At 38.3% G+C, this 24,785-nt stretch overlaps 2 protein-coding genes across 9 annotated transcripts in view; both read right to left on the bottom strand.

The window, feature by feature from the left end:
• The window catches only part of RCBTB2 (RCC1 and BTB domain containing protein 2), a 57,649-nt gene that overhangs the window by 15,344 nt on the left and 17,520 nt on the right, over nt 1-24,785 (bottom strand). For 2 of the 8 annotated variants that reach the window (XM_054446760.2, XM_054446767.2), the window contains exons 2-7: nt 10,982-11,137; nt 10,602-10,752; nt 8,128-8,294; nt 7,415-7,573; nt 7,169-7,276; nt 6,001-6,143 (exon numbers count right to left, since the gene is read on the bottom strand). In XM_054446760.2, coding sequence (XP_054302735.1) covers nt 6,001-6,143; nt 7,169-7,276; nt 7,415-7,573; nt 8,128-8,294; nt 10,602-10,752; nt 10,982-11,137 — 884 coding nt within the window. Of the gene's footprint in view, nt 1-6,000; nt 6,144-7,168; nt 7,277-7,414; nt 7,574-8,127; nt 8,295-10,601; nt 10,753-10,981; nt 11,138-15,515; nt 15,750-17,278; nt 17,344-17,688; nt 17,785-20,049; nt 20,149-24,785 lie in introns of those variants that run through there. The other 6 variants (XM_054446764.2, XM_054446762.2, XM_054446765.2 and 3 more) reach the window with 6 other exon arrangements.
• On the bottom strand, nt 1,410-2,301 carry LOC129011624 (uncharacterized). Its single transcript, XM_063650866.1, has one exon. The coding sequence runs from the start codon at nt 2,151-2,153 to the stop codon at nt 1,530-1,532; it is 624 nt and encodes a 207-aa protein (XP_063506936.1). The 5' UTR covers nt 2,154-2,301; the 3' UTR covers nt 1,410-1,529.

Raw genomic sequence — 24,785 nt, forward strand, 5'->3', positions numbered from 1 at the left:
AGTTTGAGGACTCCCGCTCACCTGAGCTCCTGCAGCACTTCCTGTCCACACCACTCCAGCCTGGCCCTGTTACTTTATGCATCCGTTTCACCTGTTCAGCGAGATGACCAGTTTCCAGCAGGCCTAATCACTGGCTTAATTCTCTCTAAGCACATAACATGGTGTCTTACTGAATATAATCTATGGGTCACTTTACTGACTGAGGAAGACTCAACAACACAGAGCAAAGGTTGTGTAAGACCCCACTGACACGGGCTAGCACCTGAAGGGTGAGGATGATCCTCCACTGCCTCCTTTAGGCAGTTGCTCTCAAACCAGGAGGGAGGTGTCATCACAGAACCTGGAGCTTGTACCGGCTCGCCTCAGAGGCTGAAACATGCTGTTCTCATGTGCAGCAATTTCACTGACTTATTAGAGGAAAACCACCCACAAATACTAGAGGAAAAGAGGCTACGATGGCCCACAGGGGAGAGCTCAGGATTTGGAGTCAAACCTAGGTTTGTTTTTTATTTATTTATTTATTTATTTTTTCTTGCAGCTCCAGCTCAAAGGAAAACAAAAACTAGGTTTGAATCCTCGCTCTACCACTAGGCTGCGTGACTAGGGGAATGTCACTTAGCACCTAGGAGCCTTGGTTTCATCACACTGCAAGGCTGGTGTGAGAATCAAATGATAAAATGTTAAGTGCCAACCAGGCACAACGGCTGGGTGCAAATGGTTGCATGACAGTAGAGGTTTCTTTACATTATGACGACTACTCAGCCTTTTAAGTGACAAAGCATCTTTTAGGTAGAGACCATGTATTTCTAGTGATCAATTCAGATTAGTATGACTTTCCCTAGAAGAGTCCTTTCCTGATATTTGCAGGGTTAGGCCAGTCCCCCGGCCTAATCCAGTGCTGTGCAAAAGAACCGTGCCAGATGGGGAAAATGGTTAATAATATTTGGCTTCTCAATCAGCACCATTCTTTCCAACAAATAAAGAAAATGGGAGAAGGAAATAGAATAAACTTATTCAAAGAGAAGTACGTCCACTGTTACCATTGATTTTACTGGCAAGCCTCCTAAGTTACAAGCAAATGTGAGGATAGCAACATGGTCTGTCTTCATGGCCTGGTGCTGTGGGCAGGACACAGGGCTCAGAGTCAGAGTGTAGTTCTAGGGCCACGTTATTTAAATTCTTATAATCAGCTTTACCATCTTTTTAAAGAAAAAAAAGATGAGGGGGAACAGGATACAGGCAGCAATCCTCTCACGGTTTGTGGTTTTGTGTACATGAAATAAGTTCCTTGGCAGAGCTGAGAACCGAAAAAGGCTTCCTTCCGTGACTAAAAGTGTTTACCAGCTGCTGCAGGAACTGTGGGCCCGTGACTTAGCTGAGGAACTCATGATTTAGCTGGAGAGAGAGTCCAGATCTGTGACTTTGCAAATAATTCCCAAATGACATCAGTGTGGCCCTGACTACAAGTCTCCAGTGAGTAAGGAAAAATACCTGGGGGCTCCTCAGGGAATATTTCAAGTAAAAGGGAACTAACTGGGCCATGTATGCTTTGGACTGGCCAGAGCCGTGGAATAAGAGTCTGTGAGGTGGAGAGCAATGCAGGACCAACATGCAGGCAGAGCTGGAGACGGCAGGACGGCAGAGAGCAGCATCTTACGAGGCCTGACAGGGACAGAGGCCAACGCCGGGATCGGAGGGCAATGAGGCTTGCCAGCAACAGTGGCATCGGTTTCAATCCAGAGCCGAAGGGTTCTGATTTGATCTGATGTGATAGGCAAATGGGAAACAGCTTTGTAAACAGGGCCATGATGTAAGGAAATGGTATTCTCCAAAAGACTGACCTGGCCACAGTGGTGTGCAAGACAGGCTGCAAGGGAGAGAAAGAGCAGTCTGGAAGGCTGGCTGAGGAGGCCAACCCAAGCTAGGTTGCCAAGGAGTAATGAGGGTGGCCTGGATGTTAACGCAGAGGGAGGGAGAGGAGCGGAAGGTGGCCCAGAGGATGAGTCTAAGAAAACCCCCAGCTGGCAGTGCTGAGGGAGGCAGAAGCTGCGCTGGTCAGGTGGCAGGTGTGGGGGCCAATGTACAGATAGCTGAGCAATTAATAAAAGGAAAAAGGGCCTTCTGTGTTCGAACCACCTCAATTGTAAAGCCATCTGGTATCCTCTGGGAGCAGGGGAGGTTAGGGCAGCCCAATGAACAATGTGGAGATAAGCATTTGTGAACTGCTCTTCCTTTCTTCAGATTTTAGCACTTCGCAGTGACCTACTAGGCAAAGACTTCTACATTTTTTGGAATCATTTCTGTGTCCTTTGGGGTAATGTTCTATGAAAAATGTCAGTGACTGGAGCACAACAGCATCCTTCACTGATCTGCCCAACATCAGAAAAGCCAAATAATGTTGCTCCTATGTTCCCTTCTGAGATGTTTGTTATTTGTTATTAGTGTCCATGAAAGGGGGTAGCCTCTGCCCCTAGAGCAGCTGGTGACCTGAAGTGGGACACTACTCTCTAGAGAAGGGCTGGGACAGACAGAGCCAAAGGGTGGATCAGGGAAGGCCACGTGATGCTGCCTGTCCCTGGGCATGGCCTTGTGACGTATACCTGGCACACCCGGCTCCACATGGGAAGTCAGGGGTGGGGCGCAGATTTGGTTGGCTGCAGTAGCTGCTACAGGAATGAGAGTGGAGAAAGTTTAGAGGGTACTTTCAGGTCTAGGCTTGTGACCCAAGCAACCACTAAGGAATCCTGCCATTGCCTAAGGTCATCGTTGGTTTTCAAACTGGACTCATACCAAGCAGCAAACACCGACGTTCCAATTTTCCAGTCAGACATGCGACAGACAATGACTATCAACTGAGCTAACCTTTACTATCAGGATGTCTGGCGTATTTCACACTTTATTTTGTAGCCAATTTTAATGGGAAAAAAAAATCACTACATGTTGATAATAAACAGGTTTTGTGTCACCTCAAGGGAATGATCAACAACAACTGCTGAGCTTATTGGCTATGAAGTATTAGAAATGAAAAAGCAGAGAGTGAGAAAGAATAGAAACCGGAAAACCTTGAAGAGGGGTGAAAGGTCATCTGTGAGGGAGAAGAATATTGGAGAAGAAACAGCAAAGATGACAGATCCACAGCAGGGATTCCCAATCCTGGTTTTGTAAGAGCCCAAGTATTATACCAACTACCTCAGAAGTCGAAGAATTCTCAGAAATTCAAGGAAAAGTTAGCTTTACATCAGTTTAGTTTAAAATATGTTGTTAGGGAACGTTAAGAACAAAGATACAAATGTTGGTCAATCTGTCCCCAAGGTACTGAAACTTCAGAAAGATTGGGAATGACTGGATTAGGAGAAGATAATCATTTTAATCATTAAACTTATTTTTATGTAAACATAAATTGCTGACAATTATCAGTATTCTCCATCATAAATAAAATCTTTTTCTGGGAAAGATTTTAAAAGGTTTCCCTTGGATGGTTGTTCCAGCAAAGAAAACAATGTAGACAGATTTCTCCTTCCCACTTGTGTGAACAGGTAACTAAGAACTGAAACCCACCCCACCCCACATTCAATCCAGTTCCTAATTAGTCAGGCTTTCCTGTAATGGGCCACAGAAGAGTCAGAAGTAAGGCTCCGGGGTTCCTGAGGGATAAGTTATGACATATACTTGACTTTCCCATCCCTGGAAAGGGTGGAGAAGTGCAGAACAAGTCCCAGCACAGACCTATAAACCCCTCCCTCGGAATACGCCCGTGATTGAGTGCCTGGTTAAAACTGTGCAAGTTCAGAAACCACCACTTGAAATTCAAGTACGGAAAACTGAGAAAATCAGGAACATCTCGTTTAAAGCATTCATCCATGATTTTTTTTTTTTTTTTTTTTTTTTTTTGAGACAGAGTCTCACTCTGCTGCCCAGGCTAGAGTGCACTGTTGCGATTTCACTGCAACCTCCACTTCCTGGGGTCAAGGGATTCTCGTGCCTCAGCCTCCCAAGTAACTGGGATTACAGGCATGCGCCACCACGCCCAGCTAATTTTTGTATTTTTAGTAGAGACAGGGTTTCACCTTGTTGGCCAGGCTGGTCTCAAACTCCTGACCTCAGGCGATCTGCCCGCCTTGGCCCCCCAAAGTGCTGGGATTACAGGCGTGAGTGCCTGGCCCATCCATGATTTTTACAGCCAAATTATAATTCAAAAATAACTGCAGTTTAAGAAGACAGAAATGCAATAGATAACTCCCAACGTCTAGTTAAGCAACTTGGCACTCACACAGCTTCCATTCCCATTACCTGCTTCTCTGCTACTTTTTCTCTCTCCCACCTTGATGCCCCACAATCCATCTGCCCCAGTGAGAACCTGAATCAGAAGCCTTGGGTGTTCATTCTGGATCAGGGACCAGCAGTGCAATGCAGCAAGTCACTGGTGGGCAACGATGGCAGATTCTGTGAGACTACGGACGGATATGCTAAAGTTCTGGGGAAGTGTAGGAGCACCATAAAAAGTAATGGGCCAGGCCAGGCGCAGTGGCTCACACCTGTAATCCCAGCACTTTGGGAGGCCGAGGTAAGAGGATCGCTTGAGCCCAGGAGCTACCAGCCTGGGCAACGTGGCAAAATCCTGGCCCTACAAAAAAACACAAAAATTAGCTAGGTTTGGTGGCACGCTCCTGTAGTCCCAGCTACTCCAGAGGCTGAGGTGGGAGGATCGCCTGAGCTTGGGAAGTCAAGACTACAGTGAGCCGTGATTGCACCACTGCACTCCAACCTGGATGACAGGGAGATTGTGTCTCAAAAAATAAAAATAAAAAAATAACAGGCCACACAAATCCATCGTTTTTATTTCCATGTCATCTTTATTTGATCCTTTAACTCTGTTTTTCAGTTTAAATGTTAAGTGTCCCTACCAGCTGAGGCACTTTTGTGGTTATTCAAAGCCTCAGGACTGTCCCTTCTCTTCTGAGGAGCTCTAAGCTACAAGATGTGTGAATGAATAGCTGCAGGCATCTGCCTGCACCACCTCCTGCCTCCATTATTGTCCCTCCTCCCAATTCTGAAGGGGCCAGGGGTCTTAAATTTTAAGGTTTTTGGAGAAAAAAGTTTTATTTAACCTATAAAATTAACCTATGTTAAATTGGTTAAATAAAACTTTTAAAACATAGGTTAAAGAAAGTCAGCCAAGTTCGCAATACTCAAATGAAAACTGAGGCAGTTGAAAAATGACAATTTGGTTCTTCATTTTCGTTGTTAAGTATTCCAACAGAAAATTAGAAAAGAACTGCATATAAATGTGAGCTAATCTGTTTGTCTGTATATTTCTTTTAAAATTAAATATAATAAAGATATATGCAGTAAAAACAGCAGCATTCATTTCTACAATGACCGCAACCCTGGTTTAAAAGAAAAGATAATGAAACGTTTTTGCTCTATACTACTGTCAAGAAATGAAAAGTGAAAAGGCAGCGATCTGACCATGCTTGAGAAATTCCAAAGGCTTTCAAAAATATCAGAATAATGTGGAAACTAATTCTGGATGTGCTAATTACATAACACAACCTTGCAAACAAGTGCACAAAAGTAAATCTTAATTTCCTGACCAGCTTTATACCCCATGCAAGGTACCTTTTCCTAAGCCAGGGAAGAGCGACCTCGAATGTTATTGACACCCCCTTAAGAATGTAAAACAGGAAAAGGAGGAGGGCAAAAGGGTGATTTGTAAGGCAGAAGAGTAACAGAACAGCTGTTGCAAGTTTAGTCACTGCAGTTTGCTTAGAATAGCTGTTGGAGGTATAGATGAAACATGGGTAAGTGAAAATAGCATATTTAACATACAATCAACCTCCCCAACAATTCCAAAGCCAATTTTTCTAAAGGAATAAATACTCTTGTTAAATAATATTCTAACACTAGCAGTACATTCCCCACCATTCTCTATATATCTAAGTCCTGTTTAATCACAATCACCAAAGACCAGTGTGGGGACTGTGAAAATGCCCATGTTACCTGTCCTTTTCCACAGTGACAGGAGTAGGATAGGACTGGTTGCTTTTATTGCCAGTGCCCAACTGCCCATAAGAATTGGCGCCCCAAGCATACACTTGGCCTTCATCTGTCAATACTAATGTGTGTGCGTAGCCACAGGCGACCTGGAAGGAAAAAAAATCCACTCAGGACTGCAAATAGAAGCAATTATTTCACTGCTTCCACAAAGTAGGTTAAGAATCAAAAATGAAAAAAAAGAAAGGAAGAGGCAGCCTACCCGTAGTAGAGGCAAGCATTAAGTTAACCAACATCCTTCCAGAACATGTGGGCCAGAACTGCAGTAAGATTGCCATGAGTTCCCTGGCGTGAGCACCTGCCCCAGTTCACTGGAGCTTTAATGCTCACAGAAATCAAGGGGTATGAGTGGAATGTAAGAAACAGACACTCGTATTTTTTAAATAATTATTTTCTTTTTTGATTATAAAAGTAAAACATGTTCAATTTGAAAAATATAGAAAAATATAAATATAAAAGTACTCTGAAGATCAGAGGCTTTTTCTATTTCTATATAGACATAGAGATATGCACCTATAGCATTTTTTTACTGATCATGTTGTATAAGCAGTTCTGTATCTTGCTTCATTTTATTTACCATTACACATAGCAGTTTTCCACATCATTAAAAATTCTTTGTATATAATACATCATCTCCAGCATATATACTTGGCATAATTTATCTAATCATTAACTTATGATTTGATTAGTAAATTCTGTTATACCTATTGTTTTTTATTAAAGTTATCCTTTTTTTATATGTATATGTATCTTCTTAACTAATTCTGTAAGACAGTTACAGGAATTGTTGGTTCCTCAGGGAAATTCCCTAGGAGTAGAACTACAGGTCCAAGTGTATAAAGGCTTTTAAGGCTCTTGTACGCTATGCCAAAGCTTCCTCAGGAAAGCTTGTAACAATTTATATTCCAAAAGGTATGTGACAGTGCCCTGGAACAGAAATTTTCTGAACAGCTGCAATTTAATTCAAGGAAAAAGAGATTTAACCTTTACTTTAATGAAGACATCCAAGCAGCTAAACTTTTCATCCTGCCAACAAATCTATGTTTTTAATACATTGATATCTTTGCCAGTGAAGACTTAAAAATACACGCACACAAACTGACAGTGGACGTACCCGCTGGACACGGATGCCTTGCAAAGCTGCCACTCTGCAAGGGGTTGGCTGGTTGCCACTATTGCCAAGTCCGAGCTGCCCGTTTCCGTTGTAACCCCAGACATAGACCTGAGAGAAAATGAGACCCTCAATCCTCTCAAGAGACAAATGGCCAGCAAGTTGTCTGTTATGTGGGACATACCATACTGGCATGAGACTCATGTGGCAAACACGGTTTTTAAACAAGATGTAAAATAACTTCCTTACCTCCCCCGTGTCTACTACTGCCATGCAGCACATCTGCCCACACGCTATAGTCACAACTACTTTATTTTGTAGGCAGCCAGTGACTCTTCGAGGGATTGGCTGATTAACTGTTGATCCAGATCCTACCTGCCCAGAGTTATTATAACCCCAGGCAAATACCTGTTTAAAGGAAAGATCAGTAAATGAAACACATTAATTTATAAAGTGTCTCAACTGGACACTGACATGTACTTGTGGCACCGAGTCTTTCCTCTCAAAGTGCTTCACATTCATAAATCCTCACAACACAGGCAGAGAAGTGTTTACAAAATTCATTCTTACACAATGTACATGATTTTATAAAATTAGGTTATTGGTGTTATCTATACAAACCGTAACAATTACTATTAAATAAAACGTAACACAAAAGTATCTACTTTGCCCCAGCCATCTTTTCCAGCATTTGGGGATTTTTCTTATTGCAAATAACCTCTTTACTACAGCAACAGAGAAGGAACAACACCTCCTTTTAAATTTTGCAATTATGGAAGACCTTACTACGTACAGGTAAATGTCACAACATCAACACCCTGACTGTGAATTGCTACCAAAAATAAGGCTGAATTTGAGGGAGGTGGTTATTTTAATCAAATGATTGTATTTCCAGGACTACTATAGAAGTCTACATAATCTTATTGAAAAAAATCAATGAGCTTTATGCTGACTTTTCTCACCTCTCCATCAGATGTTAGCACCAAAGAATGGTAAGACCCACAGGCAACTTCAATGACTTGTTTGTTTGACAAATTAGTAGAGATATGACAGGGCACTAAACCATGATTAGTTGTCCCATTGCCCAGCTGGCTGTAAGCATTATGACCCCAGGTAAAGACTTCTCCTTCTGAAAATAAAAAGAAAGACAACCAGTTTTTACAACATCTACTTCGTTATATGAAAATATATGTAGCACAGCTTCCACAAATGAAATCTAAAAATTCAGGTGCAAAAAGCTAATCAACTTCCCCATTCCACCAAAGTCATTCTACAAAAGAATCTATTTGGAAAGTATAAACTGCATTCTACCTCAAAGCAACAAGGTGAAATGTAAATGCATGCAGTTATAATAACTGGAAAATAAGTTTTTAATAAAGAGCAGAGAAAAGGCTGCTGGGAGTAATAGCAAAAACATTAGAATGAAGTCAAAAGATTATAAGGCCACTTAACTCCCCTGGGTCTTAATTTCCTTATCTTTAAAATAATCACCAAGTTGATTTTTAAAAATCTTTGTTATTATTTATTGAGTAGCATAATATACAGAAAAGTTTATAAAACATATATGTAGCTTTATAAATTATAAAGCACACACCCATGTACTACTACTTAAGTCAAGAAATATAACCTTATAATCACCCCCCAAAAGGCCCTCACATATGCATCTTGCATACAAATGTTTAGTTTTTCCTGTTTTTGAAATTTAAATAAATGGAATCATACAGTTTGTACTCATTTCATCTGTATATTCCAGCGTGTTGTCTCTTTGTGTTATATTCTGAATAATGACTTCTCATTCATCTTCCAGTTTACTAATTTTACTAATTTGCTGTGTTCAAACTGCTACAAAATTTGTCCACTGAATTTTCATTTTGATAATCATATTGCTCATTTGGATCTTTTCAAATCTTCTATAATCCCTGCAGATTATCTTCAAGCTCATTTTAATTTCTTCAAACAATAAATACAGCTGTCTTATAATTGGTGTCTGATAATTTTAATGCCTGATATTTAGTAATCCGTTCTTGCTGTATGTTGTTTCTTCTGGTTCCCATTCATGGTACCTTGTTTCCTTGCATAGCAAGCCCCCCTTATCTGCAGGAGATACATTCTAAGACTCTTGTACTGAACCTGTATATACTGTTTTTCCCTATACATATATACTTATGATAAAGTTTAATTTGTAAGTTAAGCATAGTAAGAGATTAACAACAATAACTAATAATAAAATAGAACAATTACAAAATGTACTGTTCACAATATCACAGATAGAAGATTTGTTCTTACCATAAATCTTAACAACCTCAGCATGGAAACTCTCCATTTTTCATTTAAAGCAAGAACTGTATGGTTTCTCTTTGGCACATCCAAATTGCAAGCATCACTACTCTTGCACTTTGGGGCCATTATTAAGTAAAATAAGGGTGACTTGAACACAAGCACTATGCAACCAAGACAATCAATCTAATAACTGAGACAGCTACTAAGTAACTAACAGGTGGGAGTGTCTACGGCGGAGATGCTGGACAAAGGGATGATTCATGTCCCAGGTGGGATGGAGTAAGATGGTGAAATGTCACCCTACTCAGAATGGCACACAATTTAAAACTTATGAATTGTTTATTTTGGAAATTTTAAATTTATACTTTCAGACCACAGTCAACTGCAGGTAACTGAAACCTGAGAAAGTAAAACCAAGGATAACGGGCGACTACTGTATATCTGGTTATCTCTGACTATGTGCTGCTTATTGCCACTGAACAATTATTTTGGTTAATTCTCTCAGGCCAAGGATAAAGGCGCCTTCCCTTAGAAAGGATTTGCATTAACTTCTATCATGCCCTTAAGGCACTTGCCATCCAGTACCTTGAATAAATTCAAGGGTTGAGATTTGTTGGACCGTTCAGTCTTGATGTGAATTAAACTACAAATCCATGGTTACGACCTTCTGGGGAGAAGTTTTATTTATTTTCTTCCTTTTTTCCTCCTTGCTTCACTCAGAGCAAGGAATTTTTCTAGGCAATCCCTTATGAAGTGGCTAATCCCTACTACTAACGCCAACTACAGCCATCAGTCATTCTTTAGTGTAAGAATCACAAAATGCTAAGAGTTGGTGGGGAGATGTTGGATACAAGGTTTAGTCTTTCAATTCATAGATCAAGAATCCAAAGTTCAGACAGACTTGCCAAAGTCCACAATCAGTTTGGCAGTGTTTACTGGGCTTATAGCATTGTCGTTCATACACCTAAAATGCCAATGATTCCTAGATTCCATCTGCCACATCACCTTATGCTGGCATTCAGATACATTCATGTTTAATGGCATCCAAAATATAGTCAATTTCACAGGAAGAGCTAGCAACTCTCAACCAATTAAACAATGTTCTCAAGGGCAGCTGCAAATAAAGTTGAAATTCTACATGGGGTTCCTAGGTTACCTGTTGTTGCAAGGACAATATGTGGACCACTCCCATAGCTGAGGCAGGCTATTTTTTTGCCATTTAAAGAATCCAGTCTCCGAGGTTCAATGGTGCTCTGGACGTCACCTAACCCCAAACAGCCACAGCAGTTTGTGCCAAGCACAAAAATCTATGGGAAAAACCACTGTTAGTTCAAGCAGTTCTATTTCTAACAAATCTATAAATTACATCCAAACAGGAATCATCTTCCTTAAGCAAACTGCTTCTTTATATAATAAATAAAACCTAATTTCCATGCTTTTTTTTTAACCTTTTATTCCTTAGTTCCCCCAAGATCTTCAATTTGGCAAATCCATTTCTAAAAATGTGAGTAGCTGATTTATTTTCTTCAAAATTACCTCATCATTTACTGTAGTGTATAAAACTTCATTGCCAGCACTGCCAAAGACACAAGCCTGACGAATTAACTGTAGTTCTTCCTCAGAACAAAGGGAAAAAATTGGCCACTTTCCCACATCTAACATCTTCAAAGATGACAGAGTAGCCTGTACTGGCTGAAAAGGAAAAAAATATATGTTGAAACGACAAATTAAAAAGTGAATTTTCTCTGCCCCTTCAGTTCTGTAGAAGAGGGCGAACACTGGTTTTGGGAAGAACAAACTGCATCTATTTTCGAGAGGCCTCTCGCAGCTGCAGGGATTGCCTCTGTCAGCTGCTTCTGGGCGGTTCACAGCCATCGAGCAGCGGAGGCCCGGATGGAACCAGGTCTCCGCTACTCATTGTCCTCAAGGACACAGGAGTCATCCAAAGCTGGGCTTCTGGGAACTGAATGTTCAACAGATACTTTAAGTGTTGGCTATGTCTTAAAAGTAGCTGTGGAAACTAGGCTGGTTGTAAAAGCGAGAGAGAGAGAGAGAGAGAGCTGCCATGTCATCTGCTGCCTAAGTCAAGAACAATGCTTGGTAAAGAACAATGCTGAAAGTGACACCAAGGAAAATGGTCCAAAGTTTTAGTTCATGGGCAAGCTTTACCTGGCCTTCAGTTTGAGGAACTGGTGGGTTTCCTCATCCCTCAAGCAAGTTTGGGAGTTGGCAGGAAGAAACACCCAGAAAACACGTGTACTTGTTTGTTAAGGCAGCCGTAACAAAGTAGTGACAAGCGAGGTGGCTTAACCAACAGAAATTTACTGTCTTATGGTTCTGGAAACTGGAAGTCCAAACTCAAGGTATCAGCTAGCTAGCTCCTTCTGAGGGCTGTGAGGGAAGGATCTCTTCCAGGCTGTGCTTCTCTCAGCTTGTGGATGGCTGTCTTCTCCCTATGTCTGTTCACATCATCTCCCCCCATGCCCTGCATATCTCTGCATCTAAATTTCCCCTTTTTATAAGGACACCAATTATATTGGATTAAGGTCCAACCTAATGACCTCATCTTAACTAACTACATCTGCACTGACCCCATTTCCAAATAAGTTGCACTGTGAGGTACTGGCTGTTAGGACTTCAACACATAAATGTTGCAGGGTCACAATTAACCCCCTAACAGCATACACATTAAGATCATGAGCACCCACACTCCTATAAGAGCAAGTTATAAATTTGTTTGAAAGAGTTTTACCTATTTGCTACTTTGGAGGCATTTTTACTGATACACTTTTCAACTTGCCAACATTTTGAAGGTTATAATAAGATACATAAACAGCCAATATGTCTATCAAATGGCATGTCTGCTATTTCCCACAACATCAACAAACTTATACATTATTTAAAGCAACAAAGATTTTCTAAGGCCTCTCTTTCCCATCAGTTATTAAATCAACCTTACTGGGAATGCGGTCTGGTGTATAACTGACTGAACTATCCACTTACCTTCTACAGATCTGAACACCTACTTGTCCCTTCCACCTTAGGAGAGCACAAGTCAGCAACTCTGCTCTTCTCAAGTCCACACTATTAACTTAGTAAGCCTCCCCTGTCCTCATTAACATGAATTTCTCTGGGGCCACCTTCACAGACTCCTGAGTACACTTCAGGAGGACAGAGACGGAGTCTTTCACCACCATGTCATCCATCCCTTGAAAGGAGCTAACAATGCAATACCTACCATTGTGTTGGTTAATGAACAAGTAAATGAATGGCTGTGACTCATTTCCAGACTCACAGCCCTCCTTTCCATCCCATCCTCTGTAACTCCTTCACATGGAAGCCATTCCGAAAACTGGGCCCCAAATCCCTGCTCTCGGCTCCAGAGCTCCCCATTTCTACTTCACCTGAGCCATATCATCAAACACAACTTTGTTACTAAGTCCTCAAACTTCTAAGTTTCCTTTGGATCACGGTCAACAGTATTAACTTGTATCCAAAGTAAAGTCTGCAGTCAGTAAAGGGAAGCTAGGATGCTTGGAGCAGCTGTCCCAATGGCCACTGGACCTAAAGCAAAAACAAGCAGAGCCACCAGCTTTTTTCTTGTAAATAAAGCTTTGTTTTCAGGTTTCTATCTTTTCTGAATAATCTTCATGGCACTATTGAATGCTGTAGCTAAAAAGAGCTCAAAAGATAATTTTCTGAGAAACCCAAAGAAACCCCAGAGAGGAGCTGCAGTGGGTTGAAAGGCTTCCCCCAAAGTCCAGATCCACCTAGAACCTCAAAAGGTGACTTTGTTTGGAAATAGGGTCTTTGCAGATGTAATGAGTTAAGACGGAGTCATACTGGATTAGAGTGGACCCTACATCCAATGACTATGTCTTTAAAAGAAGACGAGAGGGCACACAGTGACACACAGGGAAGAAGGTCAGGTGACAACAGACACAGGGACTGCAGTAATGCATCTGGAAGTCAAGGAGCAGCAAGGATTGCTGGGGGCCACCACCAGAAGCTGAGAAGATTCTTCCTGAGAGATATCGAGGGAGCATCGCTCTGATGATGCCTTGATTTCAGACTTCTAGCCTCCAGAACTGTGAGAAAAGAAATTTCTGTTGTTTGAATTGTAGTCATTTGTTACAGCAGCACAAAGAAACTAACAAAGAAGACAAGCAGCTTGTCCCTGCTATCGGCATCACCCTGTGAGTTAATGGCAGAGCCTGTACCAGGGCTAAGCTCTCCTGATGCCAAATCTAGTCATGTTCCCTCACGTGCCACTTGGATCATAAGACCTTGCCCTAAGAAAGACACCTTCTATTATCTTTTGGGCAACACCAACAGTTGGTTCTCCCATTCACTTTTGAAACAGTGCTTACTGTTTCTGCATCTACTTTAGTTACAGAGTACTTTACAAAAAAAAATATATATATATATATATACATATATATATATCTTAGAGGTAGGAAAATCCACAGGCATTTCCTACAGGACAACCTTAATTTGGAATTTGGAATTCAAAAAAAAAAAATCTCACATATGTAAGAAGTTCCAGTTATATGCAAGTGTAAAACTATGTCCCCAATTTTATTATATATATAACTTTAGGAACACAGTGTTCTATGGTGATGTTACATTAATCGAGGAATCCAAGAATCTTTATTTAAAATTTGTATTTCTTCTCTGTGACATTTGGTTTACTGAAAAAAGAGCAACTTGCCCAAGGCCACAATAGAGCTGAGGATGGAATTTTGTTACGTTAGTTTTTAGTTAAGCTTCTACTTTAAATTACCCCACCACCCAATATCGTGAAGAAATCTTATTTTCTATGAGGTCTTCATTTTTAATTTTTTTCCTATTTTAAGTCTGTAAATTTCCAAAAGAACAAGGTTTAGGAAGTGGAACAAGTATTTAACGCAGATGTTAATAATCTAATAATGTCTATATCTTATTTCTGATCTTCACAACAATTGTAGGACATAGATATTATTCTCATGTTACCTATGAGGAAACTGGGGCACAGGGAGACTAAGTAATCTTTCAAGATCACTAGCTTCTCAGTAGATGAGCCAGATTAAAGCCCAGAGTTCTTTCCACATATCATCTGATTGTTGAGTAAAAAGTTCACATAAACTATGATACTGCCTGTAGACCTAGTGTTTGCTTGCATTTGCAGGGCTTTGGCTATTCTCAGACTCCTTAAGGAACAGGCAATAATACCTACCGTGGGTTGTCTTCCACAAACAGCACACATGGAAAGATACAATGACTGACTGATATTTCATTTTTCCCTTGCAAGCAGAGTTTTATATTTCGTCCTGCTCTGCTATAAAATCAAATGGTTTTCTGGATGTCTAGAATCAGGCTGTAAATTCCAGCCAGCTCTTACACACCTGTCTACAAATGATTAGTTCTAGGTTTTCTTCCTGGTCCACCTGTATAAAAAACCTATGGTACCCAGCCCGTAACTCTACTGGCTACTGGGATTCCAATGTGTGTGTTTTCTTTAATGAAACCTCCAGTCTGTAAGTTTTATGAAATGATGCTACAAGTCAAGAGAATGTGGGATCTGATAGTATCATTGACTAAGATACAAAAATAAGACATGATCATTCCCTTCAAGGAGGTCACAATTTAATAGCAAACAAATAATTACAATATAACCTAAGTACAACAGAGATGTGAATACATTGCTTTTAATTTCTGGCAGAAGGCTGGCTGTTGGAAGTTAGTCATCAAAGACCCAATTTTTAAGTTTGTTAGGGCAACTATTACTTAGGGAACTGATGACTAAATTTATAAAATGCATGTATTTGCATTTTTTGAAGTACATATTTAATACAGGCTGAGCATCCCTAATTCAAAAATCTGAATCCAAAACCCAAAACTTTTTGAGCACCAATTATGATGTTTGAAGGTCCTGCTCAAAGGAAATGTTCATTGGAGCATTTCAGATTTCAGGTTTTCAGATTAAAGATACTCAACTGGTAAGTATAATGCAAATACTCTAAAATTAAAAAAAAAAATCTGAAATCCAAACACTTCTGGTCCCAAGCATTTCGGATAAGGGATACTCTACCTGTGTCAGTCTCAAGGAATTACAGCATCTTTGTTCACAGAAGCAATACACATTCTTCTGTCCAGCACACTCATGAAACAATGTAGGATTCACACAATAGTCCCCCGTAGGAGCCTCAATCTATCTGCAGCCATTCTGCATGACAGCAGCTGTCTCTGCAGAATGACCCAATCAACTCCGTGCCCAACTGTCAAGGAAGAAACTGGCTGAGCAAGAGCCAAGTATGGTCAAGAGAAAAATCTGTATGGGGAATAAAGCACTACTAAGGAACGAGAGCATGGCAATATGGTGTCCCTAGAATTCAGTCCTGGTTTGGCACAGGTAACCCTCCTTACTGCAAATAACACTACTGCAGGTGATAATTAACCCAGGCTGGCTTTCTTTTACTACTTTTCTCACATCTAGCCCACCTCCTCTTCCTTCAAGACCTGGCGTTTGTTTGAGAAATGTCAAGTAGTGAAATTTTAATATTAGCTCGAGGAAAACATAATTAAGGAAATAAATCTGCCACAAAATTAGAGACCAAATTGCACCTTATTATTCCTTTGAGTGTGTGATACCTGTATAACTATGCTTCTCCAGCAATATGAAGAATCAAGTGTACAACCATACTTCACTTAATTATAGACAACTATCAAGTTGTTGCAATTCAATTTAAAATACAGTGTATTTAAAGAGAATCAAAATTACATTAGGCATACCTAGCAAAAAAGAGTTAAGAAAAAGTGCCAACACCTCACCTTTTGAGTACCTTCTAGCATTATAACACTTGGTATATATTCATTATATCTTATAAATATATTCACTATATAGTATTCATTATATTATAAATATTCATTCATTCATTATAACACTTTGTATATATATTTGTGTATGTTCAATCACTATGTAGTAATAATACAGTAATTTCATTGCTGATTTGGTGAATCTATTCTTTAGTTTATGAAACCTGTTCCTAGGAAAAATTCGGAATTTTTTTGTTAACATTTTTGTAAGACTCTCGAGTTCTACACATTACTTTTATAAGCTACTTTTGGACTTTCCTACAAGGGCTCACAAATGAACACTTAAGTCTGCACATGGTAAAGCTACAGTTTAGTTTCAAAAGCTTTGCCATCTTTGTACACGATGCTTGCTTTGCATAATTATTTACAGTTTTATTGAATTTTGACCTGATTTTATTAAATAATAGTGACAGTTAATATTAAGCTGTTAATAGCAATAAGCAGATATTATGTAAATTCAACAAAATAACACGAGATGGAAATCAATACGCATGCAGGAAGATATGAGGCTTTTAACATCAACTGGACACTGAGTAGACTTAAGTTGGTTGACTGTCATGTTCAGATGTGATGAAGAAAGAAATTAAAGAATGTCTATGATGAATTGAGAACGTATCATCTAAGATCAGACAGTTTATAATTTTAAAAATCTCTGGGAATGGGATAAACATTGATCAACTCATAGCCTCTTGCAGGCCAGCACTGTCTGAAAGTAGGGGATGGCCTTTGCGCCTCATCCGTCACTGTCACCATCTCTGGGAGCCCTTTCTCTGCACCTGAGGTATATCAGTTCCCTGCTGGCCCCTTCAGCATTCTCCATACCCACAACAATTATCTGTTGGCATCTCAGTGATTACACTGTGAGCCCCTCAAAGATAGAATCTCATTGATTTTCCTATTGGTGACCAATAGGTGCTTCATGAAGTATGTTTCATGCAACAGAACACACATGCTCCAAGGGCATGATTTTTTTCTAACCTTGCCACTGTCTCCAGAGAAAAGAGGAAGTTCTTCTTCCATATGGACTCAGTCCTGGGCAGTCCCTGAGGAAAAAGTATGTGGTAAAATCAGGATCCCTTATGTTCGATGGAACCAGGCAGGTTAAAATTACTTTACTTCTGATTAGCAGAGAAAATAAGCTAAGCTCAAATGTTGTGAAAGGAAGATAAAGGAATTCAGCTTTAGGCACGGGAATTAACAGCTATAAAACTCCAAAAATGTTTTAACTGTTCTGGAACTACTGGATGGCCTCTTACGGGAATCTTCCTGCTGAGGTCTGAAAAAGTAGTCTCAAAATATACATGTGTCCTTAACTCTATAAAGGAAATGAGTAGAAAATTTTCATTTCAGAGTTGACTTCCTATGATAAGGAAAAATAAATTTTAGACCTTTGTCAACTTTTCTCTGGGATTGGAAATTTCCAAATCACTGGGAAGAGCAGACATCAATTCTCAGCTCCACAGAAGAATATATGATTTGCTAAGCTGGAAAAAAAAAAAGGAGAAATGAATGAAAATGATGAAAAAATGAATGAATGAATGTGGCTTTGTTATTCTGGACTTAATGAAAAATCTGAAACAACAGCCATCAAATATGTAGCAATGCACGAAATGTTCTTGCCTTAATAACCATGCCCATATCACCTACTTTCTACCAGGTAGAAGTAACAGCAGGAGCAGCCCTAGCAGAAGCTATGCAATATGTCTGGACTGTGGTTTAATCATTATGTAGTTAACTATTTCATCATTAAAAATAAATAAAAATAAAATATTCTCTCTCCTCCAAAAAGCAATTTAATAAGGCTGTATTTAATGATGTTGCTTTTTCCAATTGACGAGGTAGGGTCTATTTACTTAAATACAATCTATTATTTCAGGTACTAACACCAGAACATTTTATCTGGTATTTTCTACAGTAGAGTGAGAGCCTCATAATAGACAGATAAAAACAATAATCAAAATACGGCCAAGTCTAAACAGTGTTCCTTATCAATGTCTTCTATGCCCTTGATGATATTAGTAATTTTTTTCCTCAGCTATAAAAAGATCTCTCAGAATACGAGAAATCATAATTTATTCAGAATTATAATAACTTAAAATTATGAAAATTAATAGCAAAGTATTACTTTCTAACATTTGGAAACAAGTAAAAAAGATATGCTTGCTTTTAAGAAGATTACTTAGAAGTTCTCACTTAAAAATTTATAAACTGATCTGATCGACAATATGGAAAGATATTCTGTCGTTTTAATTAATACTTACTACATATTATCTATGGCATCTTAGCAGATCTGTTAAAACCCTAATTTTCTCTAAGACCCAGCATGACTGCCACTGAGATTTACATCAGTGTGGATCCTGATTACCCAAATGGGCTGGGACCTCTTCTCTGTATTTCCACAGCACTTTTTGTTTTGTTTTTAACTACACTGATGGAATTTTTCAAATTCTGCCTCATATGACAGTTATTCTTGTATGATGTACCTTCTCTATTAATTGGTAAGCTCTTCAAAAGGGCAGACGATGATTCCTTCATTGCTATAACCCACAGCCCAAGGCTCAGAGTAAACGCAACGTATTCATACAAAGCATCCTTAGAACCCAGTTTTTTGTATATTGGAACTGGCCTGTAACCAAAGTTCCCTCTCCTTCTGCCTCATCCTACCAGGAAACACTTTTTCCATATTTGCCCCAAGTTTACTGGAATAAAAAATAAAAGGAGAGGAGAAGAAAGAGGGAGAGAAGAGAAAAAAGGAGAAGGGACCAAGTAGAGATGTGACTGCCCCTCACTGCACTACCTTAGGCCCCTTTCGTTCCTAGCAGAAGGGAAATCTTGCTAATGTGCTAAAATCATGAAAAAGTGATCCTGGGCTTTTGAGTAGGAAATAACCTCTTTTCAGTGTCTTTTATCAATTTCAAGCATAATTAAACTCTTTAAAATTAAAATGGTGGGAAAACAGGCCATTCTGTTTATCTGACATCAGGTTAAGACATAATTGTATGTATGTCATGGAAATTACCACATTCAAAGAAATGACGTGCAGGATTCAAATTCAATGAAATGTCAGATTAACATAATTTCATATTTGTCAATCAAAAAGTCCTTCAAGATTTAAAAATTTGTCAAGATTAATTACTATTGTATAATACTATTAAAAAGTGTTTTGAATTTTTTAGCATTGTGGGAGATGGTTGGCTTTTTTTTTTTTACATTATTTCAATGTGATGCATACATAATAAAGAAAACTATCATCCCCAATTTGCACGTATAGTTTGTGCAATACATGTGGAGATTACCTTACCCTGTTATCCATGTGATTTCACCAGGCTATTAACGATATGTTGATATACATACTTAAAATAACAATTCACAATATACATACAGAAAGCCATATCCATGATGTGATAAAATGTATTCTAAATAACAACAGCAATAACAACAGTAAAAATAAAGTTATTCTGTGCCAGGCACTAAGTGCCTCACCTTATCTCATTTAATCTTTATAATATCCAAATGAAACAGGTTAATCATTGCCTCCATTTTATTCACACATTTCAGTAACGTGACCAATAGTCACCAACCAATCAGTGTCAGAGCCAGTATTTGAACCAGGACTATTCCAAAGCCCTTGTTTTGGGACCCTCCACTGTATTTCAGGGCTAGATACTTCAAGTTTTTCTTGTGTACATTCTCAACAGTTTTATTTTATACTGACTGGCTGGGAGCATTCCCTCCAAAAACTTTTGTACCTGATTGTTTTAAATTTCTGGAACCCAGTATTCAGTCATCTTTAATCCTGTTCTTTTTAGATCCTTGTAAAGTTGTCTTCTAGAGCAAAGTTAATGTGACTGGAAATATAAATACACAAATAAATTCTATTAGAGAAAAACAGAAGGAAAAGAACATACTATCTTGCACATTTAACAATCCATTCTTTATCTGAGAAAAATACAGTTTAAAAATTGTATCTGTGCTATCTACTATTAAAAAGTCAGCAGCAGAGATGCTCTATTATAAAAATACTAAAGTTATAAAATATAACTTTAGAATATCATACTTTATAAGCTTCAGGAGAGGGTTTCAACAATTTGGACACTGAAACACATGAAAAAAATGCACACTAAGGAGATTTTAATCTACAGTATTTCCATATGGAAAATAAAAGAGAATCCATGTGGAAATGTAAAAAAAAGCAAAACTTTCAAACTTTTAGAAGTATAGAAATATATTTATGACCTTAGAGCAGTTAAAGATTTCATACATAAGACAGGAAAGCATAAAACACAAAGAAAAGAGCAGTAAACTTGAACAAAGGGAAAAATATGCCACAGAATGGCGGAAGATATTTGTAACATACATAATGGACAGCTTGGAAAGGATCCATACACAAAATATATAAAGAATGCCTGCAAATCAGTAAGAATAAAACAAACGACACAATTCAAAAGTGAGCAAAGGATTCATGCAGTTCACAGAAGAATAAATTAATAAATGTATTAAAAGATACTCAAGTTCACCATGTTATTTATCATCGAAATGCAACCACAATAAGAGATCTCTTCTATCAGATCATCAAAAGTTAAAGGGAGACAATGCCTAGTGCTGGCGAGGATGTAGATGAGAAGGCACACTCATATATACTGCTAGAAGGAATGTAAATTGGTACAATGACTTTACAGAACAATTCAACAATATTTAGACCACAGCAGTCTTTCCATCTTTTTTGATATGTATATACAACTGAAACAAAAATTTCACAAAATAATTCTTACTCCTCCTACATGAGATGCTTGATATCTTTTCCATTTTTCTACTTTATGCTATTGTATTCTACCCTACTCTACCCTATTTTATCCTGTTCAATTTCATTTTAAAAGAAAATGCTGATCTCAGCCCACTAATTTCCAGATCACTAACAAGTCCTGCAATTTTAGCAACACTGCCCTAGATAAACTCTAGAGCATACACACAAATATTCCCAATAGCAAAAAGCAAGAAAGAACGAATTGATCAACGAAACCAATAAACTGTGGCATATGCATACTATATAGCTATTAAAATAAATTATCTAGAATCAGAACAGGTGTATCTACAAAACAATGTTCACCAAAATCACTAAGTCACAAAATGATACATATGGTATACTATTTGATAACATTTTAAAACATACAGAAGATAGTACTATTTTAATGTGTTATAGATACCAACATATGTATGGCTAGACTTTGATGGGAATTTTTTCATGGGGAAGTTTTGGTGGAGGAAATACCAAAGATAAAAGGTCCCATGTAACTCTGTCAATGAATTGGTATGCTACGGCTTTTCCGTCTGACAAGATGGTTTTCAAGATTTTAAGCTTAAATTAATCATCTCAGGATGGAGAGATTAAGGTTACCCAATGTTAAAGAAAATAAACTCTTAAAATGAGAATTCTATCATTCTAATTTTGCCTTTACCAAGGACATGGAAATTCAATAAACGTTTGGTAATGAAAACTCATAATTTCTTTAGCCATCTATAAAATAAAATTGAATCAATACCCTACGAAGGCCAGGCATGGCGGCTCACACCTGTAATCCCAGCACTTTGAGGATCGCTTGAGGCCCCCAAAAGTTTGAGACTAGCCTGGGCAACATAGGAAGACGCCGTCTCTACAGAAAACTTAAAAATTAGCTACACGTGGTAGTACACACCTGTAGTCCCGCTACTCGGGAGGCTAAGATAGATGGATCGCTTGAACCCAGGATGTCGAGGCTGCGGTGAACCATGATCGCACCACTGCACTCAGCCCGGGTGACAAAGATCTTATCTCAAAAAATAAGAAAAATAATAATTTTTTTTTAATGAGCTATGATCACACCACTACACATTAGCCTAAGCAACAGAGCAAGACTCTGTCTCTAAAATAATGAATATAGCCTCGGCGCGGTGTCTTACGCCTGTAATCCCAACACTTTGGGAGGCAGAGACGGGAGGATTAATTGAGGTCAGAAGTTTGGAGACCAGCCTGGCCAACATGGTGAAACCCCATCTCTACTAAAAATACAAAAATTAGCCAGGCGTAAGGGTGTGTGCCTGTAGTCCCAGCTACTTGGGAGGCTGAGGGAAGAGAATCACTTGAACCTGGGAGGCAGAGGTTACAGTGATCCAAGATCACACCACTGCACTCCAGCCTGGGTGACAGAGTGAGACTCCATCTCAAAAAATAATAATAATAAATAGATTTTTTTAAATAGGAGGATTAAACGACATATCCAATGAGTAGTATTTGTACTATTGTACCTGTAAGAAAAATCCAAAATAGTTAAAAAATGTTTAATATCAGTGTATTAAAATGGCAAAAATGTGCTTTCTACTTATGGTCTAAATCTGCTTACAGATGTCCCCCTTTTCTGCATAGGAGGGCAATGTTTTTTGTAGAGCCAGGGCAGAAGCTGGCAACAGTATTGGGAAGATTTTCTTCATAGTGACAGTGTTACAGCATAAGATCATCTCATATCATCTTGCTACTGGATGACAGTAAAGATTATCTTACTATCTTACTATGTGTTACTTTATTAGTTTTTCCCTTATATGTTTGTTTTGGGATATATACTTGGCTCATATATATTTATATATATATATATATGATATATAGTTATTTATATTAAAAGGTGCTTTGTTCTTTGCAAAACAGTCTCTTATGTATTTCCTCATTTTATTAAAATGAAACCTAAAATTGTTTTTACAGAATCTTATTGTGCTAATGTTTGCCTCACAATATAAATAGAAAATGTAATGATAAGTACCCTCTCCAAGCAGAAGTTCCTGCCACTGATCTCTGTCTTTAAAGGTTCCAAATGGGACACTCGGTGGCCAGTAGTTCAAGTCTGTATAAAAGTAATGTTTCAAAGCCAAATATATATCAAGTAAGGTAACCTGTCACATGACATTTCCTATTTTAGCTGTTTTCCTAATTGTACAGTTCACGAATTTATTTTTAAAGTATCCCTGTTTGGGGCAGATAACTCCTTATTTCTATATATTCTATGTTGAGAGTTTTCTCTACACTCTTAAAAACTACACAGTTGAAGACTACTGAATAAGGGGACACTCTTTTGATAATGTGATAAACACATTCATTCTTAATCCTCACATAAAGTCAAATAATTCATTTCCCTGTGCAAAAGATATAACAGGCAGTCTGTACATATTATTTTTGGTAAAGTAATCAGTATTAATCAGTGTATCTGCTACACAATGTGTTATATTACTCGGTAATACCTCTGACCTAAAAAATGAGTTAAGCTGATTATGGGACATAGGTTCATTTGCCTAATTCATTCAACAAATATTAATTCAGTGCCTGCAGTAGGAACTGAATTGAAAGCAAATACACGAGAGCAAACAGAATAACGTAGAGCAAAACAATATCCAGCTCTCTTAGGGACTTCTGTCCACATTACCCCAACCCAATGGTAGGTTTTAAGTACTGATATTTTGCAGTTAATCAGGGGCTTCTAAATGCCAATAATTCTTCTTTAGAAGTGATTACAGAAGAAGGGGTGAAAAAAATAGCAATTCCTGCAGAGAAGTCCCAGTATTACATATTTTAAAATTCAACTTAACGAGATCAACTCTAAAGCTATGCTTGAGAAACACATTAATATTTTTAGAATTCTCTCAATATAGAACTCTATGCTTAAAATTATCCCATCTGGGTGGGTAACACATTTGCTGATGCTTTTATAATCAAAAGAAACAGAAAATTAAATAATATCGATGTCTTTTAGGGCACCAGCATGCAGTTTACAGCATCAGTGTGCTAATGAGCTGCAGACCACGTAAATTTCAAAAGGATAATGATGGTTCCCAAATATATCCTTAGGTGAGTCATTAGATAGTATCTTTAATAGCTTTTTAAGGGTCATCTTCAAGTTATAAATAATATAAATACATATACAATAAAACATGATCCCAATTTTCACTTGCAAAAAGGGATAGTGTTAGCTGTAATGTTAGCTCCACTTAGATGTCTAAAATCAATGACAAGTAACAGTAAAATACCTACGTGGCTAATTAAAATGGAACAATTATAAACAGGACGGACAAAACTAAAACACTAAAAGCATAACTAAAACTAGCACACAACCTCAAAGGAAATGGTATTGCCATATGTTCATGAAAAACAGAAAACTGTTGTGTAGAACACAGAAACACTGTTACTATTTTAATTATTTGTTTTTTTTAAAAGTTTTCCAAATTTCAACAAGAGTGATGAATTAGATCTTCAGTACAAAGCAAAGTGGTATTTAATTGAAAAGATTACTGAGCTTGACAACTTCGGTCTTTTCAGCCACACACAGCAAAAGTGTCACTTTCAAATATGAAAAATAACCAACATAAATGATAAAAATATTTTTAAGTTGTTATATGCACTAATGTGAGTTGAGACTTGAGATCTCATTTGTAAATCCATTTTAAATCTAGGTCCTTATAGATTTAA

This window comes from Pongo pygmaeus, chromosome 14, assembly GCF_028885625.2.
Source record: "Pongo pygmaeus isolate AG05252 chromosome 14, NHGRI_mPonPyg2-v2.0_pri, whole genome shotgun sequence".
In the NCBI taxonomy this organism is placed as follows: domain Eukaryota; kingdom Metazoa; phylum Chordata; class Mammalia; order Primates; family Hominidae; genus Pongo; species Pongo pygmaeus.

Coding starts and splice junctions, on each gene's coding strand:
- LOC129011624 (XM_063650866.1), bottom strand. CDS start 2,153: ATGGCTTTACAATTGAGGTGGTTCGAACACAGAAGGCCCTTTTTCCTT.